General features: G+C 43.9%; 1 protein-coding gene and 1 long non-coding RNA gene across 2 annotated transcripts; both read left to right on the top strand.

Moving 5' to 3' along the window:
- Positions 1-74: 74 nt before the first annotated feature.
- Positions 75-21870, top strand: LOC126397402 (uncharacterized). Its single transcript, XR_007570658.1, has 3 exons — positions 75-196; positions 21060-21295; positions 21427-21870. It is a non-coding gene; the product is annotated as an uncharacterized LOC126397402 (long non-coding RNA).
- On the top strand, positions 8912-14940 carry skida1 (SKI/DACH domain containing 1). The gene has a single exon (XM_050056143.1). It carries the CDS (start codon positions 9542-9544, stop codon positions 12023-12025), a length of 2484 nt encoding a protein of 827 aa, XP_049912100.1. The 5' UTR covers positions 8912-9541; the 3' UTR covers positions 12026-14940.
- Positions 21871-23818: the final 1948 nt, after the last annotated feature.

The following is a 23818-nucleotide window of genomic DNA, read 5'->3' as shown; positions in this document are numbered from 1 at the left end:
TGAACAGGAAATGCGTCATGACGCAAGGCGCGTGTGCGTGCGTACCCTCTGACAGGAAGTGGAAGACGGATGTGATTGGACCGCCGAGAGCAACGTTCCATTTTGGTTCCACATGGCCGAGGTGCTCTGAAAGTTTGTAGCAGAGAAACTCCACTTTACTCGACTCACTGTCAGGTGACACTGTAGCAACATGGAGGTAGGCAAAGCTGGGGCGTGTTAGCGACAGAAAACTACAAAGTTTAACAGCTATGAACAGCCGGAAGTTGAGAAAACAGATGTGAATGTGTGTGCTAAAAGTTTGTTTACAACAAAAACTGTAGTTCATGGTCTGCTGAGAGGACTAAGACGAGTTTGTGATGCATGGAGCACAGTTGTATTAACAGGAAATGTGGATATTTCCTTGTACAAACTTAAAAAAGTTTTAGTATTAAAATCATGTTTGAGTATACATGTAAGCTAATCTCAGAGTCGAAATGACTAGTCAGTTAATCAATAAACTGAAAATTACCTGACAGCAGGTTTGATAATTGATAAATCAAAGGAGTTTTTAAAATTTTAAGCAAAATCTCTGTCAGTTTGAACTTATATAAGAATTCCTGCTTTTGTTTGTTTTCTGCAGTTTTTTTTAAAAATATTTATCATGTTTGGGACTGAAAGTTTGACAAAATTATTATTCAATTATTTTATTTTATTTTTTAGTTGGACAAAATGAGACATGAGTAAGACAACTTGGGTTCTGGTAAATTTTATTGAGCATTTTATAATTTTATATTTCCTAAAAAAAATAAAACAAGAGGCAGCACAGCTATCTCCACTGCATGTGGCTGATTTTATAGACTAAATAATTAACCAGTAAATCAAGAAACTGGTTGGCAGAATGATTAGTAATGAAAATATTTGTTAGTTGCAGGCTGGATAAATTGTGTTTTCACACCTATTAAAAAAAATGATTTTTGTTTTGATGGTTCAAGCTGAATAAACACATTTACATATATCAGTTTTTGCAGTAAATTCTGGACAGCTGCTGATGTTCCCTTTGGGGAATTTGATTTTTCTGCATTTAAAATTTGTTGTATCCTATCCTGTAACAGTCTGTTTGCATCACTGTCACTTTACTACCACTACTCACACATTTGTAATTATTCTAGAGGAATAATAATTTATTTTCATGCTGTAATGTGGTTTTCCAGTTGCTGTTTTTGCTTGTACACACTCAGACATGCATCCTTTGAAGTCAGGCTTGTATGTGTTTTATTGCATGTCACTAAACTCATTTAATACAACATGACGATAGTGATGATAAAATAAACAAGACATTTTCTAACTGTATTGTCCACAGTGGCACAAAGAAGACAAGTACAAACAGCTTTTAAACAATAATTTCTACAGTTTTTTAAGTCATGACAGCCATTGGTTTTCAATAATTTTATTAGATGTTCTTAAACAAAATGATTGCCCATATATTGAAAAAATAAATCATAGTTTACACCTATTGGACATTCAACAGCTTGAGTTGGAACTAAAAGACACCTTGCTTTTTCAGTATGATTCAGAATGGTAAAGATGTGTAGGCCTCGCAAGAGTAGAGCCAGTAGACTTGATACAGCAATTTGAAAAGCTCTCCATTGTAAGTCTGAATACCTTTATCCTTCAGAAACACTAAATAGGCTTTGAGAATCCTATAGCAGGCTGCATACCAGACCTGTCAATATACAGTTTTGTTTTGACAGCATCCCCATGCTGTTGCCAAGGATGCTCCAGAACACACTCACACACACTCACACACACACACATGCTATTCCAAGCACTCAGCTGCTGCTTGCATCACCGATTCCTCTGAGCGAGCTCCCGCTCTTGGTTTCCAGAGAAACGTAATGACTTGCCAATAATGCGCAAGAGCACACGAGCGTCCTCCGTGTAATATGGTGAGCGAGAGGTCCCTGGGAGTGCCTGCCCATTGTTTGCTTTAATTTCAAATTGCTCAAATGCTCCAGTCGACACTGGGCACTGCACTAAAAGGGGGTGTGGGAGGGATGGGGAGCTGGGGAAAAGGGAAAAAAAAAGTGAATTGTGTGTGGCAGGGGAAAACCTATTAGAGCTGGAGAGAACAAAGGGAGGCGAAGGAGGGGGCAGCGGTTGTGGAGGGGCCCATATAGCTACTGAAACACTGAAAATGGCAAATGATTTTTACAACTTGCACTTGATTAAGTCAAAGTCTGCACGAATCATGTATAATGCTCCTCGGGTTGTCAGAGAAGAGCTTTCTCTGAGACGGAAAATTGCAGCGACACTATCTGCCTCCAGCCACCATTGGTGGCCTCACATATAGCACTCAGAGCTTTTATATAATTTAAAGTATTCTATGATTATAACAAGGCAGTCCTCACAGATGCTAGTTGTTGGAGCTTTGTTGTTCAGACTGTACGTCCAGTTGGTGTTTGGGTGAGGATCTCTAAACCCACGGCAGCACTGTTTCTCCTACAGGCCTTGATCTGTTGGGGAAATTAGCCGTCTTGTCTCAATCATATTCTGTTGCCAACTTATAAAACTTGCACCAGTTTTTCACAAATGTGGCCTATAGAGCAGAATTTATGTCAAAGGCTCTGCCGGAGCTTGTATATTGTGTAAAGTAGTCAACCTGTTTTACTTGTATAGTCCAGCGGTGAAGTCAGACCTGGGAGAGAAAGGAGAAATAAACTTAAGACTGCAACAACTATATTTGATTGCAGTATTTCTCATTTTATTTATTTTGCAGCTTGAACGCATGTAAAAAATATAGAAACACAAATAAAAGGCTTTCCACATTTAGCTTTCCTGCATTATGTTTATTCATATTCCCCCATATCTTTTTTTTCCTATCTTCTTTGGTCCACGTTTCATTGTCAGCACTGTCACTTCACAGCACTTGAGATTTAAAAAGTCAGAGGGCTCTCATGATTGGGTCCTGAGCATGTTTGCATAGGCTGAGCGAAGCTTTGTGGTCTCTCTGTGCAGGATGAGGAACGTGTAAAATGCACAGGGAGGAAAGACAACACTGGGAAAAGCAGCCCCCCGCACCCACACCCACACCCACAGACTTCTATGTAAGCTGCGTCTGAGATGATGGCATTGTGTCAAGGCATTGTATACACAAACGTCGGACACACTTAATTGCCCACCAGTTATTTATTCTGTCTGATGGTTTCTGCACTTTATAGATTTCCTAACTCTATCTATTTAAAGGGGTGTATGTGTTTTTTCACATTTATAAATTCTCCACAAGACCCAGACGGAGCTGGGTTAGTTTGAAACGTCACACCAGTGTAAAATCTAAATTTTGCCCCTTAACGTTGCATCCCAAGTGTGTGTGTGTGTGTTACAGGGGAACTCCCGACTTTTATTTTGAAGCAGTCGTGCGCTCAAACAGATGCTTGTTTTCCAATCATTATCAATGTGGAATGAGGTATTTTTCACGGGTGTCACGTAGAATAAAAATGTCCTTGCCAAACAAATAAACAACCTAACACTGTGTATGTTGCGTTTACACAACCTACCCCAGCACATACATCTAGTCTTTTATTCTTTAAGCCTGCATGGTTGAATTAAAACAATGAAAACAGACATTTCACATGTGTGCTGGATTCAAACGTCCCTGAATTTGTGTCCAAACTGTTGCATTAATACAGCAAGTTTAAGTCAAAATTATTCACCTGCAACAACTCCAATAAATGCATCATTAAGTTTAATGGAGCCTTATACTCTTTGAGGTGGTAATTACAGGCTATACACAAGGCTTTAGTATTTTTTAATCTCTATAGTATGGATATACTCGTGCTGATTCATGTCTTTCATGTGGTTTATGGTACATTTAATATCAGTTGTAAGGGCTGTGACAGATCATGCCTTACCATCTGTCTCATATGATTTTTTTCCCCCTTATAAGACATGACGTGCTGGGAGCTATTGGAGGCAATTATTTGTTTGGCAGTTTTACTTATATAATTTTTGGTCTTCATGGTGTGGGAAAGCAGGGGAATGGAGAAGTTGCTGAAGTGACCTGAAAGGCAAAATGAACCCAACGCCTCTTTCCTGGTCACACACCGCATTCAGACGCGTCAGTATTTGCCCACGGTCTCCTCTCTGGTCGGCGAGTAGCACAGGGGCCCAGGCAAAAAATACAAACAGTCCCAACACGACGGGGTGAAAGGTGAAGAGAGCCCCTCCCCCCACCACTGTCCGCACACACTTCAGGCTCGGATTGCATGTAAAATCACATTCTCCCGGGGTGGTGGGGGGTGGAGAGGAATTCATTGTTTTGGCATGGGGCAGTGGGTTTGTGTCATAAAAAGTCCATGCTCTTACAAGTGCCTGCGCCTCCTTGACCAAGTGTCTCCATAAAAACTCAGATGCAGAGCAAATGACTCGGAGCTGCAGGAGCAACACGTTTGGGTTTTGACGAGTGTAAAGTGAAAGAGTTTGAAAAGAGATTTTTATGGCCAGTGAGGTGATAAAAATTTATGAAATTCACCAAATGAAGCAGTTAAATAAACCGCCTTCCAAGGTTTCCACGTCACGAGTGTATGGAGTGTGTGGACTTTCTGTATTCTGCAAGCCTGTTAAATTGAAACACACTTTTGTGCGTGTCTGTTTATATTCTTTAAACGCTCCTGCATTCCTGCTCGGGCATTAAAATGTAGGTTACACTGCGCAAAGCTGTGGAGCAGTGGTCATGTGTGCGCAGTGGTCATGTGTGTGTAGGTTCTGTCCTCACCAATCCGTCTATGTCCCCCCATTAAGCCGCTCTTCCACCGTGAAGCAGTGGGAAATAGGGAGAAGTAAAGCAGCAGCCACGAGGCGCACATCCGCCATGTTTACTTTAAATTAAAAACTAAAACTTGCATTCGTTTATATTTCACTTTTAGATATTTTCCCCGTGCACCACGATTGTTCCTAACGTGAATCTAGGTTACAATGCCACGCACTTAACTCCATGCCCCAAACATATCACATTAAAGCGAGTTTTGGAGGTTCCCCTCCATGCTGCAAGCACACGCACACCTTCACAAGAGTATTCTACCGTCTACACATTTTCAGCCTGAAGTGCAACATTTGGTCTTCCCCGGTATTTCCCCCCGTTCCACCAACACACTACCGGCTCCTGTAAGAAACCTCCCCCGTGCTTCAGCTCTCTGCTTCGGCCACTCGGGTCTCCTCCCCTCCGGTCCCGACCAACATCCAGGCGCAGGAGAGGGTGCAGTAAGTGCCCTGTGGCATCTGCTGCATCACAGATCTGCATAACAAAGACTCCCTGGTCTTAAGTGGAAATACTCAAATATGTACATATACACAGGGTTATTTTTATTCAGTAATTATGACATTATTGTTTTAGGATGTTTTAGATGGCGATCAATTCAGAGCTTAGGATAAGCTGAGAGGTAAATTTAAAAATAGTGATCATGGTGTCAGCATGGGGGATGTTTGAGAAACTTCACCATGTTTTGGCAAATTCAACCTAATTCAGACAGTAATTACAAGCTATTTTTTAAAAGTATTTTATTTTTAAAAAATTATTTTATATTTTTGGGTCATATTCCAAAAAGTTTGTCGTGTTTTCAGAATTATTTTAAATATATACCCTTAATATTAATAACTGTGTGTTTGTGGATATTCCACGTGAACAATTCTCTTGAATACACTGCTACTGTTTTCATTAGATCACCATTACAATCTTTTACCCTGTGTTAGGTGTGTGTGAGGGGGGCATGAGGGGGGCATGTGAGACAGTGTGTTGAGTAATGCATTAATTCATATATTTTTTTAAAATGATTTAAAAGCATGTACGGTTTCACATCAACATCCCTGGTCAACAGAGACCCGACACTGAATATGAAATTGTTGCAGACTGATCCACGATGCAGAAATTCCACAAGTGCCAAACGGTTGTCCACGATTGCTTTGCCATCTTACTATATAATGATAGTGGATGTATTTATATTTTAGGACAATTATACCTTGTGAAAAGTGCACGTGAGTGGACCAGTTTAGGTCAGTGGAAGAGAAGTGGATAGGTTACACGGCTTTAAATCGTCTGCATTCAAGTGACAAGCCTTTGCAGTAAAACAATGAGCGCATATCAATTAGACCCACCTTTATTGGCCATGTATGTGTACATATATGGTGTTATATATATATAATATAAATATATATATTGCAGTGGTCATGACGTGGGATGAAGCAAGCAGCAAGAAGCCTCGACTGTCAGCCCCCCCTCCTTGCATCTCCCAGGCCATGTACGGTGCAACTGTGGCTCTGGGATCCGAGCTATTCCCCCGGGGATCCGGACCTCAACAAGCTGCCCCTCCTCTCACTTCACTCCGCTGCGTCCGTGAAACTCCGCGTGCCCCACGTATTAATGCTGTCATATAGAATCAGCACGTGGAGAGCGAGTTTTGCTGCAAAGGAGAGCTCAACGTGCAGGTGACCTGTGGCTGTGTGGGAGTTGAACTGGAGTTTACTGATTGTGGAGTGATTGGGCAGCCTATCAGACATACTGATATAGCTGCACAGAGGCGGCCTACACACACACACACACGCACACACACACACAAAGAGAGAGAGTGACCTCTTATGATGTGTTTTAACTGCAACCCTGAGCCTAACCCACGAGTAACTTGTGCGGTGCGTAACAGCTTTCCGCGGCTCATCCAGTCAAATATAACCTACTTTATAAATAGAAGGAGCTTTTTCACACTAGAGGCTACTATAATTATAACTTTTAATTATCTCTACAGAGTCTACGCCACAATGCGCACACCCGCTGTAATGTAAGCTCTTAAATTAGATAAAAATATTTCAGTCACAGTTCGACCCAAATCACAGTCCCCGTATATAGGTTAACATCTCAGGGCGCAGCGCCATAACCCTGTCATCCAAATACGTGCGCACGCGTGTGTGTGGCTACAGGTACCTCTATATATTTCCCATTAAACCTCATTCATGTCCTGTTTTCTATCTTATTTAATATGCACGATCTTGTCTGTGGGTCCATGACCAACACGTTAGTGGTATGCGCCACGGTCCAATATTGCGTGGATTTTGTGGCCACGATCCAGTCACATTCAGAGGTTTAACAAGGAGCGATAATAACAACGCCTACGTACATAACACGCTGTTTGATGTAACACCGAGGTAACACCGATGCCATTCAACACACACTGAATGCTCTGTAAATAAGCAAATAGGCTTAACGTTGTGGAAACGAACATGGCCGGTCTTGAGTTTGGGCCCCATCGCGCACTGCCCGGTGTGGAACGGGCCACAGGGGGATTCACGTGTTTAATAGATAACAAAAACGGTACATAACGCAGGGAGTTTGGAGAAAATATGCCTCAGGGGCGAAACACAATAGTGAGTCCAAACATCCGTGTGAAGGTCCACCGGTAATTCAAACGATTAGTCCTTATAATGTAGTGCAAGGGCGCGTTATGTGGACTAAGTGTGGGTGGTGGCTTCAGCCTATAGGTTGGTCATGATGTCTATGTGGTGTGTGTGCGCGCGCGTGTGTGTGTGCGTCAAGAAGAAGTGCGTGCGTCTTTGAGACTGTGCGTCTTTCCTTCATAAGTAAGAGTGTGCATGCGTATGAAAAGTCAGAGTGTAGTGTGTGTGTGTGTGTGTGTGCGCGCGCGCGTGTGTGCACATGCAATATGCACGTGCGCAAAGACAAAAAAGTGACCACGTGTATTAACTATTACGCATGACACCACACAATCAGTTATATTAAACAGGTAATCACGTTACATTCAATCATCCCACAATACCCTGTGTTCCTGTTCCCCCAAATAAAACAAAGCTACTTGTTGATAGTGTTATAAATATTTTTAACACACCAGTATATGTCTGCAATTCATTAAATAGATTTTATAATTGTTGCTCCAATATGTGTCGTTAAAAAATGGCCGGCAGACCTTAATGGGGACGTTTAGTGGCTGCAGCTCTCACCTACATTGTCTAGAAAAATCTTGTGGGAAAAGCAACCCTGACTCTGCACTTTTAGCCTGCCCAATCACTGCTCGCGTTGTTTTAGCAGGGATGAAAAGTAGGCTACAATTTAACTCACACTAAATACGCATTAATAGCATTTATAGTGTTTAACGGTAATTTCTATTTTTTAGAAAAACTCTAAATATGATAGTTGTAGGCGCAAATACAGAGGAGTGCTTTACACCACATTTTAAATGATCACACACACACACACACACACTGAGAGAGAGAGAAGGACACACACGCGCGCGCGCACTTGAAAGGGAAAAGGCATTAAAACGCACTGGAAATGCCGATGAAGTCATTAAGATACAGCCAGACAAATAAATATAAGCCTACAGCAGTGTGAGCAAATATTGTAGGATAAGTAGGTCAGTCTATAGTCAGCCTTCGAGGAAAAAAAGAAATCCTATGGACGCAAAGCTAGAGCCAACAAAAGCAGATGAGTTGAGCCTTGGTCAGGGGCAGCAGCCTCAACGTGGAAAAGCAGCTCTCCAAGTGTACAAAGCAAAATGTCTTTGTTTAAGCTGCGCTGCGTACACACACACACACACACACACACACACACACACACACACACACACACACACACACACATCAAACCGTCTCAAACACCCCGAGAGTGGAGTCATTTTACCAGCACACTATCGATTGCATATACCGCATGCATTAGGAGAATATGCACAATACATTCCAGTCTTATCATGACACTTTGGCTCAGGATACCTATTCTGCTCGTACCGTGAACCCGGGTGCGTTTTCTGCAGCCGCCTTCTGCAGCTTTCTGAAATATGAACTTGTCATAAGTGCATTATTTACTCTAACAGCGGAGTCTGTGGGCACAATTGTAAACTATTGTGATGGCAGGGTGTGTGAGGGGGTGGGGATGGAATATCCATTTTTATTGCATCACCTGTCAGCGGCGTCCAATGGGCGTCGACTCCGAGGGCATTAATTGATGAAGGTGTCTCCAGACTGGCGCACCTCCCCTCTCTGTCATTTTATTTGTGGCTCAACCAGCAGCCAGAATAGCAGCTGCATTTTAGCTCTTATTCTGTTTCTCTCTGACTCTCTCTCTTTCTCCCTCCCCTCCACCCTCACAACTCCATCTCCCTCCCTCCCTCTCTCTCTCTCTCTCTCCTCTCGCTATTTTATCCCTCTGGCTGAGGCAGTGGTGTACACCTACCCCTCGTCCTGCTGCCGACCAGAGGGGAGTGGAGCCGGCAGAGGCAGGTAGCAGCAGCCCCGGCTTGGTGGACGCATCCGTCGCATTCCTCCACCATGCCGGACCGGGGCAAGAGGCGACGAGTGGATGCTGTCAGATCATTCAACCTATTAGGCACCGGCAGCTCCATTTAAGTCCGCATGTCAAAGTTTGCATTTTCATGACGCAGCAGCAGCAGTGTGGATGGATCAAAGGTATGAGCAGGATGCCTTGAGCTCGCGACCCCGTGCCATTTACTGGTGAATCCATAAAATACTGAGAGTGTCTACATGGATTAATACATTGGATGCATAAAACATGGGAGACCTGGAGTGTGGCTTTGAGGAAATGCAAGGAGTGAGATTGGGATACCTGCTCATCAAAGGCAAGCAAATGTTTGCTTTGTCTCAGGTCTTCACTGACCTGCTGAAGAACATCCCTCGGACCACGGTGCACAAGCGCATGGACCACCTGAAGGTGAAGAAGCACCACTGCGACCTGGAGGAGCTGCGGAAGCTCAAAGCAATAAACTCTATAGCTTTCCATGCCGCTAAATGCACTCTCATATCGCGGGAGGACGTGGAGGCTCTGTATTTCTCCTGCAAGACGGAGCGAGTGTTGAAGTCCAACAAAAGGAAAGCGAAAGCGGTGGGTTCCCCCGGGGGTGAGGACGCGTCCCCGGGGCTCCTCCGTGCGGACGCCGAGCTGTGGAAGGAAAAAGTTTGGTTTAGTTTGCACGGCGTCCCGGAGACTCTCACGCTTCACAACAAAACGAGCAGGAGGCGAGAGCTGACTCCTTGCCTTACCGACTCCAAACTACCTCAATTTTACCACAAAACCCACGGACGGGAGTTCCGTTCGGCGACTAAGTCCAGTCACAAACACTTTAAAAACTATGAAACAGCTAAAATAACAGGGAACCGCGTTACTTTGAGCCAAAGGCACTCGTTTTTCCGGAGCGCGGTGAGCCGGCAGCCGGTGGTGCTTCAGTCCGCCATAGCTGCTCAGTCCAGGCTCTCGCGCTCAGCCGGCGACCTACTTCACAAAAGGAAGAGGAGGCGCGAGGGGGGCGGCGGCAGGGACAGCGCGAGGCACTCGTGGAGCAGAAGCAGACACGCGCACCACCACGTACCACCGGTGCTGCTCGTGCAACCCAAATCACCCGGCAGCCACGGGACTTCTTTCGGTGCTTTCCACCTCGGTCCGGATTTCTATCTGGACCCCCGACCTCACCATCATCACCACCACCAGCACCACCATCATCATCATCACCACCACCACGAGCCCAGTTTCCCAGAGAGTTACAGCAGCGACACCGAGTCCAGCACCTACTCGGACCGCGCGTACCCAGACTCGGACTTTGGCTCCGGTTTCTCCACCAGCAGCAACTCCGGCAGCTCCGAGGAGGAAGAGGAAGGCGAGGAGGAAGATGACACGCAGTCGGAGAGTTCAGAGGTCAGCTCAGACGAGGAGGAGAGCTCCACTCAGTCCGACTCCAGCTCTGTCTCTAGCCGGGTTTCTGTGCAGAGCATCCGGTTCAGACGGGCCCGGGTCGGTGCTCTCGCCAAAACTCTCAACACTAGTAAAGCACCTTTGGTCCTGCAGCCCACGTTTCACTACAACAACCAGCATCAACAGGAGAAACAACACAGGACACTGGGCCATGCTGCTGCACAGACAGGCGACAGCAGACAGGAGAGGCATCAGAAATGTGAGTTTGGACCCTTACAGCCACCCAAATTTAACTCAGCTATAGGGGAGAGCTTTTTCACTGAATCCAAAAGGGAAAAGGTGTTTGACGCAGATCCAAACAGGGCTGACCATGTGGACGAGCTCCCCCCTTATTCACCGGGACCCAACCGGAGTAAGGCCTTTCACCCCTCACGCAGGACACCGGGGCAGCCCACCAAGTGCCCCCCGGGACTGAGCGCGCAGTGTGACCAGGACAAAGACGCCAAGCTCCCCAAATGTAGCGACAAAAGGGAGGCGAGAGCCAGCAGCGTCAAAGTGCCCAGTCCACTGAAAAAGATAAAGAGCGAGCCGGAGGAGCTGTGTGTGACCGCCGCCCCCCACCCGGACAGCGGCAGGACAGCCAGGACACCACCCTTCAACCTCCACAATGTGAAAGTTAAAGTGGAGGAAAGCTGTGATGAATATGAATACCAGAGCCAGGCCACTGGAGTCAAATGTAAAGGGGACAAGACAGAGAGCAGCAGTGGCCAATATCCAATCAAACACGGGGACTTTTTCAACAGCGGGATTAAAGCCACAGAGAGGAGCCCCGATGTGGCCCCCAGGTCCCCCTGTGGTCCTCAGGAATGCATGCGCACCCAGGACTCCCCGTGTATGGAAGAGGGGGAGCACAGGAACAAAAACTGCAGGGCTCCGGTGCTGGGGAGCAAAAAACTCCGAGTTTCCAGGACGCAAACAAAACAAAACGTGCCCAGAGTCAACACGGCTGCCTCCTCCTGCTCCTCTGCTTCTTCTACTTCTTCTTCTTCGTCGTCTTCTTCTCGTGCAGCGGGCTGCGAAGAGGTGTCCACGGAGGATTTACCGAGCAGACGCAAACGCAGCAACGCGAGCACTGTAGCATCGCCTGCGAAAATGCCTTTCAGCCTGATGGCAAATTTCCCATCCCCGCCGTCGCTGGTTGTTGGCAGCGACGGGGATTTGTGCCCTGCTTACTCCCTGAACTCGCTGAGGGGCCCCGGGCCTCCCCCTCCGTCCCACCCCGTGTGGAGGTGGCAGCCAGGCGGCCAGATTCTCCCTCCCCCACACGCTCAGAGAACTAGGAAATACTGAGCTGGTTTTGCAAGCAAAGAAAACAAAAAAAGGGCCCCCACCGTGTCCATCTGTAGTCTTAACGTGAGCTCACCAAAAATTGCTCGCAACTTTATCTTTATTCTAATTATTTTCCTGTGAATGGGTTTACATTCCGCTTTGTTTTGAAGTTTGATCGAGGAAAAAACACAACATGATCCCCCCTTTTTGGAGCCTCAGAAAACGCCCACAGGACTGTGAGACACCGCTCGTGGATTTTTAATGCTTAACAAAAAAAAAAAAACTTGTGTTTTAAATAAGCTATCAATCCTAAGCAATATGTTAGGTTCTCCTTATTGTGTTTACTTGATTATTTCCTTCTTCGCTTTTCTATGCTCGACCTGTTGGATTGTATGGTGCCAGGGTTTCTGTGGGTTGTGCTTTGTCTAAAAGAGGAAAGGGTTTTTTAAAGAAAGAAAAAAAAGAAGAAGCCCACAGCATTCCTCGAGATGAGGCTACTCTTAATCTAGCTGGGTTTGACTTGGTGAAATCAGAAGAAAAGAAAATCAGGGTTTCCCCATTCTGTGCCACCTGGTGATATTTTATATATCAAAGCTGTGTTTTCTCTCATGGCTGTCATGCGCACCAGCTTGGCCACAAGTGTTCAGTTTCAGAGAATTATTAAAAAATTGGTTTTCCTAGTGTCTATCTCTACATGCTCACGGTTAAGCCTTTATTAGATTTGACAGGAATTTAGGAGTTTATTGGTGGTTGTGGGTGTGGTTTTTTTCTTCTTCTTCTTCTTCTTCTTCTTCTAGAGTGCTTGTCATATAGTTTCCAGTCTTGTTTTTATTTCTGCGGAGCATTTCCTGGTTTTTGCAAACGTGTGACTGCGCACAGACGCAGGCCCAGTCACAACACAGGCCTTATGTACAGACAATCAAAAAGAAATAAGGCTCAGCCCTTCATAGCACGTTAGATCACTACGATAGACTCGAGTCACGTCCCTCCTGGTCCACTTGGCCACCGATTTTCCCCCTGCACACCATCATATATGTGTGGCAGGGCTATAGTCTGTTTGTGCGTAAAAGCACGAGTTGGAAATGAATAAATAAATAAAGCAGACAAAATGACAATATCCAAGTCAGGCTTTGGATGGGATGTGATTCAGGAGTCACAGTGGGGGGATAAAACAGCACCAAAACAGCGTGAAACACCTTCTAGCTCTTCTGGCTACTCAGAAACAATGCGACAAAGCACAAGAGATAGGCTTAGATGCATTGCACTTTGATACTGTTTGGGGGTCTTGTTGCAGCTTTAGGGTTTTCTGACCAGCCTGTGAAATGATGTCTGAGAGATGCTGATAGAGAAACAACAAAAAGATGAGACACAAAGGCCAACATTTGACTGTTATTTTGGATATGTAGGAGTCACCCATGATGGTTTTCTGATTTCCTATAAGTCAATAATATGCCAATTTCCGTGGAGCCATTGTTCATTATTATATTTTTAAGTCTAAGTCAATTGTGTGGTTCTGGGCTGGGGAATTATTTCCTTTAGGACATTCAAAATAGACTTTAAAATATTGCTTTCTTTGTCAAGCACATCCCCATCATCACCTTTTAATGTAGCCTTTATGAATATGGCCGCTCAGTGAATGTAGTACCCCAGACCTGTTTCATTTGCTCCCTTAAATTCAGCCAGACTTCAGTGTACAAAAAAAAACACAACACCTTTAAGCGGAAGTGAATCAAGTGGCTGAAGCTGCACCTACACGTAGGTATTCTGAGTAAATGTAAGATGTTTTTTTTTTTTTTTTTTTTTTTTTTTTTAATGGCAGTGCAGGACGCGGTCTGCTAATTGGCAGGCTTTTTCTGTCTGCGACAAAGAGAGGCCCAGCTTATGGCGAGCCAGATCACAACAAACCCAAAGCCCGTGAATGATGTCAGCCTCACAAGCACAGCAAAGGGTGCATTCATTCAGAGGATTGTAGAAACTATTTAATGGGTGATTGTAAAAAAAAAAAAAAAAAAAAAAAGGGGGGGCAGAGAGAAATGTACAAAAAGTGAGTTTCCTTCTGCCTAAATCAGTGTGGATACATATGGTGGGTGTTTGGCACCTCTCTGCAGCCATGAAGCCCCCAAAACTCACCGTGGGCCTTATTCCCGAGGCTGGAGCCACTATTCAAACTTGAACTTATATTCTCAGCCTGTAAACTGGCTATTTTTCTGCAGCCCGTGACACAAGCTGGTATATGAGCAGGCATAGCAGTAAAAACGGAGGGGGTTGCACAGGGTTGAGGGGGGGGGGGGGGGGGGGTTGCTGTGTTGCAAGAGCGAAGCTTTCAACCTTTAATCCGCATGTCAAAAGCATAGGCTGCACGGCATAGGGAGAAGAGGAATAGCCTGCGCCCAGAGCAGTACGGGTTTTGCCCCCCTGACGCACCAGCCTATTCTCACGCAGCGCTCACAATGCGCGGCCGAGGCACGGAGATGGTGGTAATGGCCTGTTGGGAGGGTCTCTCCACCGTTAAGACAAATAGCTCTCTGACAGTGACGCTATCAATGTAAACAATTGCATCGTGCAGCAGCTAGAGGCTGCGTGCACTCCTCCTCCACCCTCCACCCCCCTCCTCACCTTCCTCCTCCTCCTCTTCCCCACCTCCCCTGCCCTCCTCATTCACCCATTTACTTCGCTTTTTTGATACAATACTTGAGGTCAGGTTTTTGACATGGAATTTGAAGTCACTGGTTGTTTATATGAATCTGAATATTTATTTTTGTGAATTTTTTCTGGGGTTTTTTTCTTGTATATTGATTTTTTTTGTTGTGAATATATATAGAACAACTGCACTCGAAATGGAAACTTGAACGGTGGATTTCTGAAGCACTTTCCCTTTCTTTTTTTTTTTTCTTTTTTTTAATTATGGAGCATTCATTAAACGCGACTGAGTGTAATTATCAGACTCTTTCTCTTTCTTTTGAGCTGGACAATCATTTGTTGTTTTGGAGAGAGGTGGTGGTGGTGGTGGTGGTGGTGGGGGGGGGGGGGGTTAACACATTTAATGATGGAGAAATTGGCCTGGGATTTGCATTAGGAGAGGGTTATGAAAACAAAGAAATTAAGTGATTTCAAACTTCCCTTTTCTTTGTTTTTTGTTTTTTTATTATCTTTTATTTTGGGAACACAGCTGCTTTTCATATGTTGCAACACTTCGCCATTAAATGTCCCCAACCTTTCAATTTATCCTGCAACACGAGTAATTTCATAAATGTTTAAAGGCGTTTAGGGAAATCAGATATACCCAGTGTTCAATTAAATAACAGATAAGAGTTGTCCTGAGGCAAAGAGGTTTCACATTTGAAAGGAAATAGATCCACAGTAGGGCTTATCCACATTGTGCGCACTTAAAACCAACAATAGCCCTAATAATGACTGACGGTAAACACCCCTCAAACATGGCTGCGTACAGTATCTCCAGTTTGCTCCAACTCTTCTATTAGTGAGGGAATCCCTTCCCCTGGTGTATTTAGTGGAGGGTGTGTGTATGTGTGTGTGTGCGACGGAAGAAGTGGTAGGCCTGCGGAGCCTGCAATAATAACAAGAGGCAAACCGCAGACATTTACGCATGCAGCATTTCCAACCACTGGCACATGAGGTGCTGCAAGCCTGCTCGCTTTAATACGTGAAACAGACTCCTGCAGGGACGCTTAACGTCTGTGCTACTCATAAAACAAACAATATTGGAGCTTGCATGCGTTTGCAGGAAGCTCGTGTCGATAATGTCCTGCAGCAACACCACAAGTACATGCGGAATTTGGAAGAAAGGGTGTGGAGAGTACAGTGATATCAAGAGGGGTAAAATACAATAAAGTTAACTAATAATACACAACCATGTGTACCTGTATGGACACACAGGAGTACAGCTAAACTCGCCTAAAGGCTATTCTGTGCAGCGCAGGACCACGCAACTTTCCTAAGAAAGCTCTGACCAGACTTGCTCCTCGCTCAATCTGCCATGTTTGACGTGATGTTTCCCTGATTAATGGGACTCTGCGGTATACGGTCCAGGCCAGAGCCCCGAGGTTGATAAGGGGAGCCGGGGCTGGCAGGCTGTCTGGCCCCGGCACGACGGCTGCTGCTGCTGCTGGAGCCTGGAGGGGCCATACTGGGAGCAGAAACACGCCATTATACTGCTGCTGGCGTTTCAGGGTTAAATTCCAGTGCGGATTGGGAACCAGTAGACTGTAACTTCTATAGAATAACAATAGAAAGAATACGTGGAACAAGAACAAAACAAGCTTTGACGCAATTTATTTTCTAAATCATAAAAAAACAAGGGTTTCAAAAAGCTTTATTGCGCACGGAGTTATATTCGTGGCTGGCTGCATGTTTGGGAAACGAAGTTATGGGTAATGCTGACAGACACATGCCGCGTTCAGGTCAGCACTTTGCATTGATCTTTGAGACAATTAAATACACGGAGACCGATAAAAGCTGTCAGGACGTTTTTATGTTTAATCTCTCAACTGTGAAGTATTCGCCTGCCACTCAGCGCTCCACACAAGGTCACTCGCGAGCTCATAATATTTAGGGTGTGAAATATTAATAAACAAAACAAGAGGGGAGGATTTGTAAAAGATTCGCGTGGGTGTGTTGTTGCAGGCTTTTAATGCATCGCCAGTTACGCAGCAGTGTTTTCTCTCTTTCTCTGGATGAATTAGTGGAGCAGAGGAGCCACGGAAACGGCTCCCTGCGTGATAAAATAGTTTAACACGAAGCTGTGGCAGCGGGACCTGCAGACTGCATGCACACACGTTTTGCTTTTCTGACGTGGAGCTTGTGTGGGAGCACTGCTGCTGCTGCTGCTGCTGCTACAGGACGGTGGAAGACCATTTGCATCGTCAGCCTAAAATCAAAATTAAAACAAAAGAAAACAGAGTGAAATGAAAGTGGAGTTGTGTTGAGTCAGAATATAAATGTAATAAATTATTTAAAAATTCAGGACTTTTTCTGAAAGTTACTGCGTAGAGAGACTTTCCATTTTACGCACAGTGCGTCACAGATACAATCTGGACGTTTACATTAGTGACTTTAACTTTACATAACCTGTGCATTCAATAACTTCGCAGTAAGCTGACTGATGCCAGTAGAAATGGGAATGGCTAAATGTATTGTACGGAATTCCAATATTAAAGCTTGCCCCTTTAATCAAATGAAACACCACGAGGAGCTGCAGGCTGTGACCCCACACGACTAACCAGAGAGCAGAGCTTCTGTTCAAGGTGTAAAACAAACTTTCCCCGTGAGAAAACTGCGTATGAAATAATGGCTCCTCCATGCGCCGAGCTGTGCGCGCTCCTCTGTGACCCCGCGTGCTTTTCCCCTCTTTAACGTGAATTTATACAAGCTACAGATCTGAGAGACAGGGTGGATTAAATGAACAATAAAATCCCGTCTTTTCTCTCCCCACTCTCATATCTCTCTCTTCTTGGTATTAATATTTTGACCTTTTTCTGTGGTAGAGCTGTGAGCACTTTCACGCTCCAACAGTTGTGCCTTTAAAATAGAGTTTGAGTTACATGAAGGAGCAAAGTTTAATGTGACAACAGAACTAAGGTTTTAATTTGCAACCCTGTTTTCATATGAATTTGGTTATAATCCTTTTTAACAAAGTATTATCCAAACTTTGGCTACAGCCTTTGGGCATTTTACATTTTGGTGACTGGCAATCAATCAATGCAAAAAAAAAAAAAAAAAAAGTCACGAGACCTGCATGAATAAAAAATAAGTAGTGCAAAGGTCAGGGCCTCATAACACGATAATATTCATATAATCATGCAGCCAAGTGCGGAGTGATACAAAAGGGTTTTCTGCACCAACTTATCCTGAAGTTTCACTACAATAACTGCCATCCAATCCCACTCTTGCGCATGCATTTCCTTGTGGTTCACCAACACGATCGTGGCTCCACACGAGGGAGGAAACTGCCGGGGAAACAGCGCTGCCTCTGCTGGGTGTTACCCGGCATCTGCCCGCACAGACGCTGGGTCAGAGGGAGGGACGGCGGCCTGTGTGTGTGGAGAGGAGATGGGAGCAACTCTGCTGCTGCAACTTTTGCTTAGTTAAAATCACCCTCAAAGTCAAACGGGATATTTAAGTACAGGAGAAGATACTGGTTAGTTTGTCACCGCAGTTAAAAAAGAAATAATAATAATTTTACTTAAAATTCTAGTGAAATTTACGCACTGCATATTTGGGCTCCTGCACAACAAAAAAAAATTCTATAAATAAATATAGCGTAAAGACACAATGTCAAAGTTAGTACTATTTTTTTAAATACATTTTTCATTATTTAAATTAATCTACTAAAAAAAATCGACTAAAATGTCTGATACTGCTGAAGTGATTCAACTCTGTTTTCCAGCCTGCACGTGCAACACAAAGTCAAATGATCTCGAGTTAATAACTGACCTCAGAGCGCTAAAACGCGCGAGCAGAGAAGACACAGGGAGCCCACAGAGGAGGATTTCCCTGGCCAGAGGGACCGCATGGGGGGAAGGAAGGAAGGGGAAAACCAGCACTGGAGGGCTTCTGCTCGGTCATGGAGCTCAACTCCATTTGTAAAGGCTTTTCTGCGGACAGGAGAGAGCCAGATGTAGCGCTAATGTTGGATGGAGCATGGAGACTGGAGCAACTTTGAACATACAATTCAATCAGTTATCAACAAGCCCCAAGACTTCAGCGACGTGTCTGGGCCTCGGGTGCAGCTGTAAGCCCGGTGTTTAGGCGATCAGAGGGAGCCAGCACTGATCGGAATCACAGGAAGGCGTTTACACAGGCCATGTTGGGTCTCTTTCATCCAGACACTTCAATAGGTTTTAATAGTAAAACTTAAACTGATATTGCCTCTGTTTACTGCTGGCCTATACTGTGTCTCCCATTAGAGATTAATTTATGAATTATTCATCATTTATAGACCTATAAAAACATTTTACGCATACATTCAAAACTGTTCTAATCTCTAATACTTGTGTGTGTGGAGCTGATTTTATTAGGAATTATTAAAACTTTTTTTCCCCATTAAGGGTGAGAAATTGCACTAACTAAAAACATTACAAACTCAGGTTTTTGTTGTTTTAAAACCTTACTTTGAATCCATGCTGTCAGTCAATGTGACACAGAAAAATGTTGGAAACAGGACACGCAGCTTAACTAAAACCCTGTCAGCTCTGTGGACATAAAATACCCCAAGATATATTTTTTAAAACGTTTATTTTGCAGTGACCCACATTTTAAATAAAGATAAAGTCTTAAAATCCCTGTTATTCATTTTGAAAAATTGCCTAATGGCATTACATGAATGATTGACACATATTTTACTATCCTTAGCTTGTCCTTATAATTAATTATTATTCTAATTATTTTAAATTGTTAGTTTACATACATTTAAATACATACACATGAAATCAGAGTACTAACTGGCAAGCAAATATTAAGCAGAGAGACAATTTTAAAAGGCCTTTACTTAAAGTTTTTGTACTGAAATCAATAAAGTATTTGTCTTTTGTCACACTCACTCACTCTCTCTCACACACACACACACAAATCTCATAGTGGTGTCTTTGTTGTAAGCCCCAGTAGAGACACCTTGCTTCCTTTAGATAAGGACATATTATTTGCATTTTAAGGTGTATCTTCTCATTCATTTACATCTTTATATTGTTTATTATTTATGCAAAACTGCATCTCACTGGTTTCACTGGCCACATTTTATTACCTGGCCTGAAAGATGTTGGAAAACTTTGCTTTTAAAGGGTATTTTGTGTCTCCATTAAAACCAGAAATTAAACTACAATACCAGTGTAAGAACTTTAAACACATATTTTGCTGATACATTTAATTAAAGCAGCTGCAGGAGACGAGATGACAGTTTATCCTCTCCATCAGCAGATTGAAATGTTTCACAACCTGAAATCTAATATCTGGACACTAGTTCCCTTTCATGCAACGACACATCACTCGAGAACATTACACACTATAGGGGGATTTGAACACGGCCACAAGCAGCGGTGACCTTTGACCCCTTCATACCAGGGAGTTAGGACAAGGAGCCCGGCCTGGATTGGGGATGAAAGCCACCAACATACATCCAGCAGAGAGCCTCCTCCGCTGCTGATACAGAGACACATCAGAAAATCATTTGCATTATTAAGATATAAAGTTCCCACCAGTGGCCTGCACGCATTCGGGCCGCAGCTTGTTGATTACTGATTGCTGTGTCAGTGCCACCTTGCCTGAGTCGACAGATATTCTCACCTCAGCCGGGGCTACATGTCAAACAGTCAGACTGATGAAAAACACAGCTTATTGCTTTGCTGCAGGGCGAGCAGGCAGAGAGGAGATGTGATGCGTCAGACCCAGATTTGAGCACATGAGCTGCCTTTCTTCTCCTCTTCAAGTGAAGTTTCTTAAATTGGGAGGGTGAGAAATATAATAGGACACTTTTTTTGGGGGGGAGGGGGGTTGTCTGGGCTTTTGCCAGATAAGGTTTCAACCAACTTTCACCCACTTCTTTATATCGGGTATTCAGGATGTGGGACAAAGGGGAGAGACAGACTCATTGTTACTAACTCCTAATTTAGGCCTTATTTTGCTGCAGAAGATCTTTTAAACTTTGAATGAAAAAATCAGTAGAAATTTCCTTCAAAAGTAATTTATGTGTATCTGTAGAGCTCAGTATTGAGTCACAGTCTTTATCACTTCATTTTGTGAGGTAAAAATAAAATATGGCTGAGTTTATAATGATTTTACCTTTGTTACTGTCTTTATTTAAAATCATATTAATACAGCTTACAAAGTGATGTGAGTACAGGATTTGTTTATAGTGACTTAATCATGCTTTGAGGTTTAAATTTTTATATTATTCTGATATTAAGTTGGTTGTGTTTCCCTCACAGCAGTGTCCATGTGATGCCACGTGTATAATATCATGTTAAACTCATTTTCTAATGTGTTTTTTTTTTTTTTTTTTAATGTCTCTCTTTTTTCCTCTGCTGTCGATGTTGTCAAACAGGGGAGATTGCTCCTGGTGATCCAGCTCTGATAAGATCAGCATGTTACAGTGAATCCTCGATAATAACGTGGCCTGATTGAGGCTTGTTTGGAGTGTAATCCGAGCCCACGGAGCTGCCTCTCCGGTGGGAAACGTGGGCAGAGCGCCGTCAAACAGCGTTTAAATGGGGATGTTTCACTCATATGTTTGGGCACAGAGCTGACTCCATGTGGGAGTTTATTACAAGGGCGCGCCAGGTATATGTGTTGTTATATTCTAATGTCTAATCTGATTACTTTACCTTTGCATACATAACTTTATGATCCTAAGGTGCATGTTTATTTTTGGACTTCCCTGCACACATTCATTCTCCTTTCACCTCTTTCAGATATCAACTTGTCACGATGTTCCAAATTTCCTTTGTGTCTCCAGGCCTCCTTTATGAGCAGCTTGCAAATGAATTTGTGGATGCACCCATCAAGGAGCAGATGCACACGGTAACCCATAGGTGCGGCAGACCAAAGTCCATTTAACAAGAGAGAGGATCAGGTATAATGTTGTGCACGTTGAGGGGGATCACCGGAGAGACACACGAGGCCTCGTTAATTTATGAAGTGACGAGCATAATTAGAGACAGGGTTTTGTATAAGAATGTCTTCCATTAATATGCAGCTATTAAAAGATGAAATCTGCATCCCACAAATTACACAAACTATATTCACAATATTCAGATGCTTGATAGACAAAATATAAATGATCCAAACCAGCTGTTTAAACATGAGGCAATGAAACAGTTCGTCTCTTCCATAATTTCCATTTATTCTTTCTTTAAATAAAACGCATTCAAACACATTTTAGTCTCTACTTTTTTTTTCTTACATCGATTGAGGATTGAGTCGTCTCTCTTTCTCCTGTGGAAACTCGCTGCCATGACCGCCTAATCTGCTCATCTTGATTCATTTGTGTTTTGGCAACGTGACGCAGCCTCTGCGGGCTTCTCCCAAATACATAACGACTGTATCCATTTCAAATATCACCGTGATGATAAATGAATTCAGGGGAGGGTAGCAGACTGATAGCTGGAAAGTGCCATGAAGTTGTTAAAAAAGAGACACCTGAGTGTGAAGGATTCATGCGTCCTGAAGGAAAATGCCTCCAAACTACTGCCTTAATAAAACGTGTTTATTGAATAGCAATCGATTCAAAACAAGAAGTATTGGAGCTGCTGTGTAGATATATTGATGGATATGGAGTCTGGTGAGATCAGGCCTGTTTACCTTCAAAATGAAAGCACTAAAAATGTCAACGTGTACATGCGCAAAAAGGAACAGACACAGGGGTTAATATTCCTCCAGTAAAACAAAAATAATTCGAAAAGAGGAAGCAGCAGGCGGTTTAAACAGACTGGAGCAAAATCACGCACTGTTCTCTTCAGATGCATTTACTTTATTCTCAGATAACAACTTCAGAGAATAAAAAGGTGGGTAACACATGAGCTCCTGTCACTTTTGATCACGCCAGCAACTTAAATTTTGTTTTATCTTTTATGTCTCTTCAGTTTAAAGGTCATATATCCATGCAACATGCGTTAACTTCCTCTCATGTGGTGTGATATCACCCGAAAAACGCGATAGAATTACGCAAATTAAAAGTAACCTGAACTGATGGGTTGATTTCTCCTCGCTACATCCCTGCCTTCATAACAAAACCTCTTGGATTATATCTATTTTAAATCCCGCTCCACCTCAAGCGACTTCAAAGTCTACCGGAGTCAGCTGTGCAGTTTCTCCTCCAGCGGGCTCGGTGTCCTCGGCGGAGGCGCACACTGCAGGCGCTTACATAACGCTTATTGCGACTCTCCGTTACGCAGCGCCATAACGCTCATCCAGCTGCTTATTTTTTCAAGATTTCGTTGACTTAATCATTTGTTAATTGCATCATCGCGCGCGCACGGCGAAAACACAGCGCGCGCTTAACGAATGAAGCAGGTTATTGTGGCTTACAGGCCCGGGGTGGACTTTACGCACGGTCACGACCGCAGCGCTACATGTTGGTGTTACGGTTTTGGGGGAAACGCTTCTCAAAAGTGTGATCCGGGGGAGTCCAGGAGAGCTTGAATTGCCTCCCAAACCAAATGAAGAATTATGTTTTCACTGTGAAATAATTCACATCAAATGATCCCAATTTAATCTGCACGTGAGCGCCAAATATGTGTCTCACTCCCACAGCTGTTTTGTTTCTTAACAGCAGCCGAATCTATATTAAATCAACAATTTTAAAAAATCCCGCTATTTTGGATTTTCTTTGGAAATCAAATAACATTTGCGTGTGTTTCTGTGCTCTCATGCATGTTTACTTGGTGTTTTTTAAGATGCGGAGACGTCTGCGAGTCCCTGCGTAAAGAGACGGAACGAAATCGCCCCAAAAATGCGCGTATTCCGTATAAAAAATGGACAGAGAAAATGTGTTTGATTCCCCCCGCTGTGCCTCTCTCTGCTTACAGTCAGTTTGGTGGCATGGCGCGGTCTGGCAGCGCCCCCTGCTGGCTGCAAGCACCAGTGGAAAATTCTCTTAAAGGGGATGTCTAGAAAACCGGAAGAGTTTTTTAAGGTGGCACGGCGGAGTTAGCTGCACAGTGAGGACGCCTTTCCCCCCCAACTAAAGGGCTCACAGGGCAGGCTGGACTCAGACAGCTTCACCGGTTCCGTTGGGTTGTTGCGTTTCTCTCTCTGGCAGCTCAAATCTGCTTTGCAAAAAATATTCATACACAGAATGTGTGT

The sequence above is a fragment of the Epinephelus moara genome, chromosome 11, assembly GCF_006386435.1.
Source record: "Epinephelus moara isolate mb chromosome 11, YSFRI_EMoa_1.0, whole genome shotgun sequence".
In the NCBI taxonomy this organism is placed as follows: domain Eukaryota; kingdom Metazoa; phylum Chordata; class Actinopteri; order Perciformes; family Serranidae; genus Epinephelus; species Epinephelus moara.
Note: the sequence above shows the minus strand (reverse complement) of the source record. Positions and strands in the feature narration are given on the sequence as shown.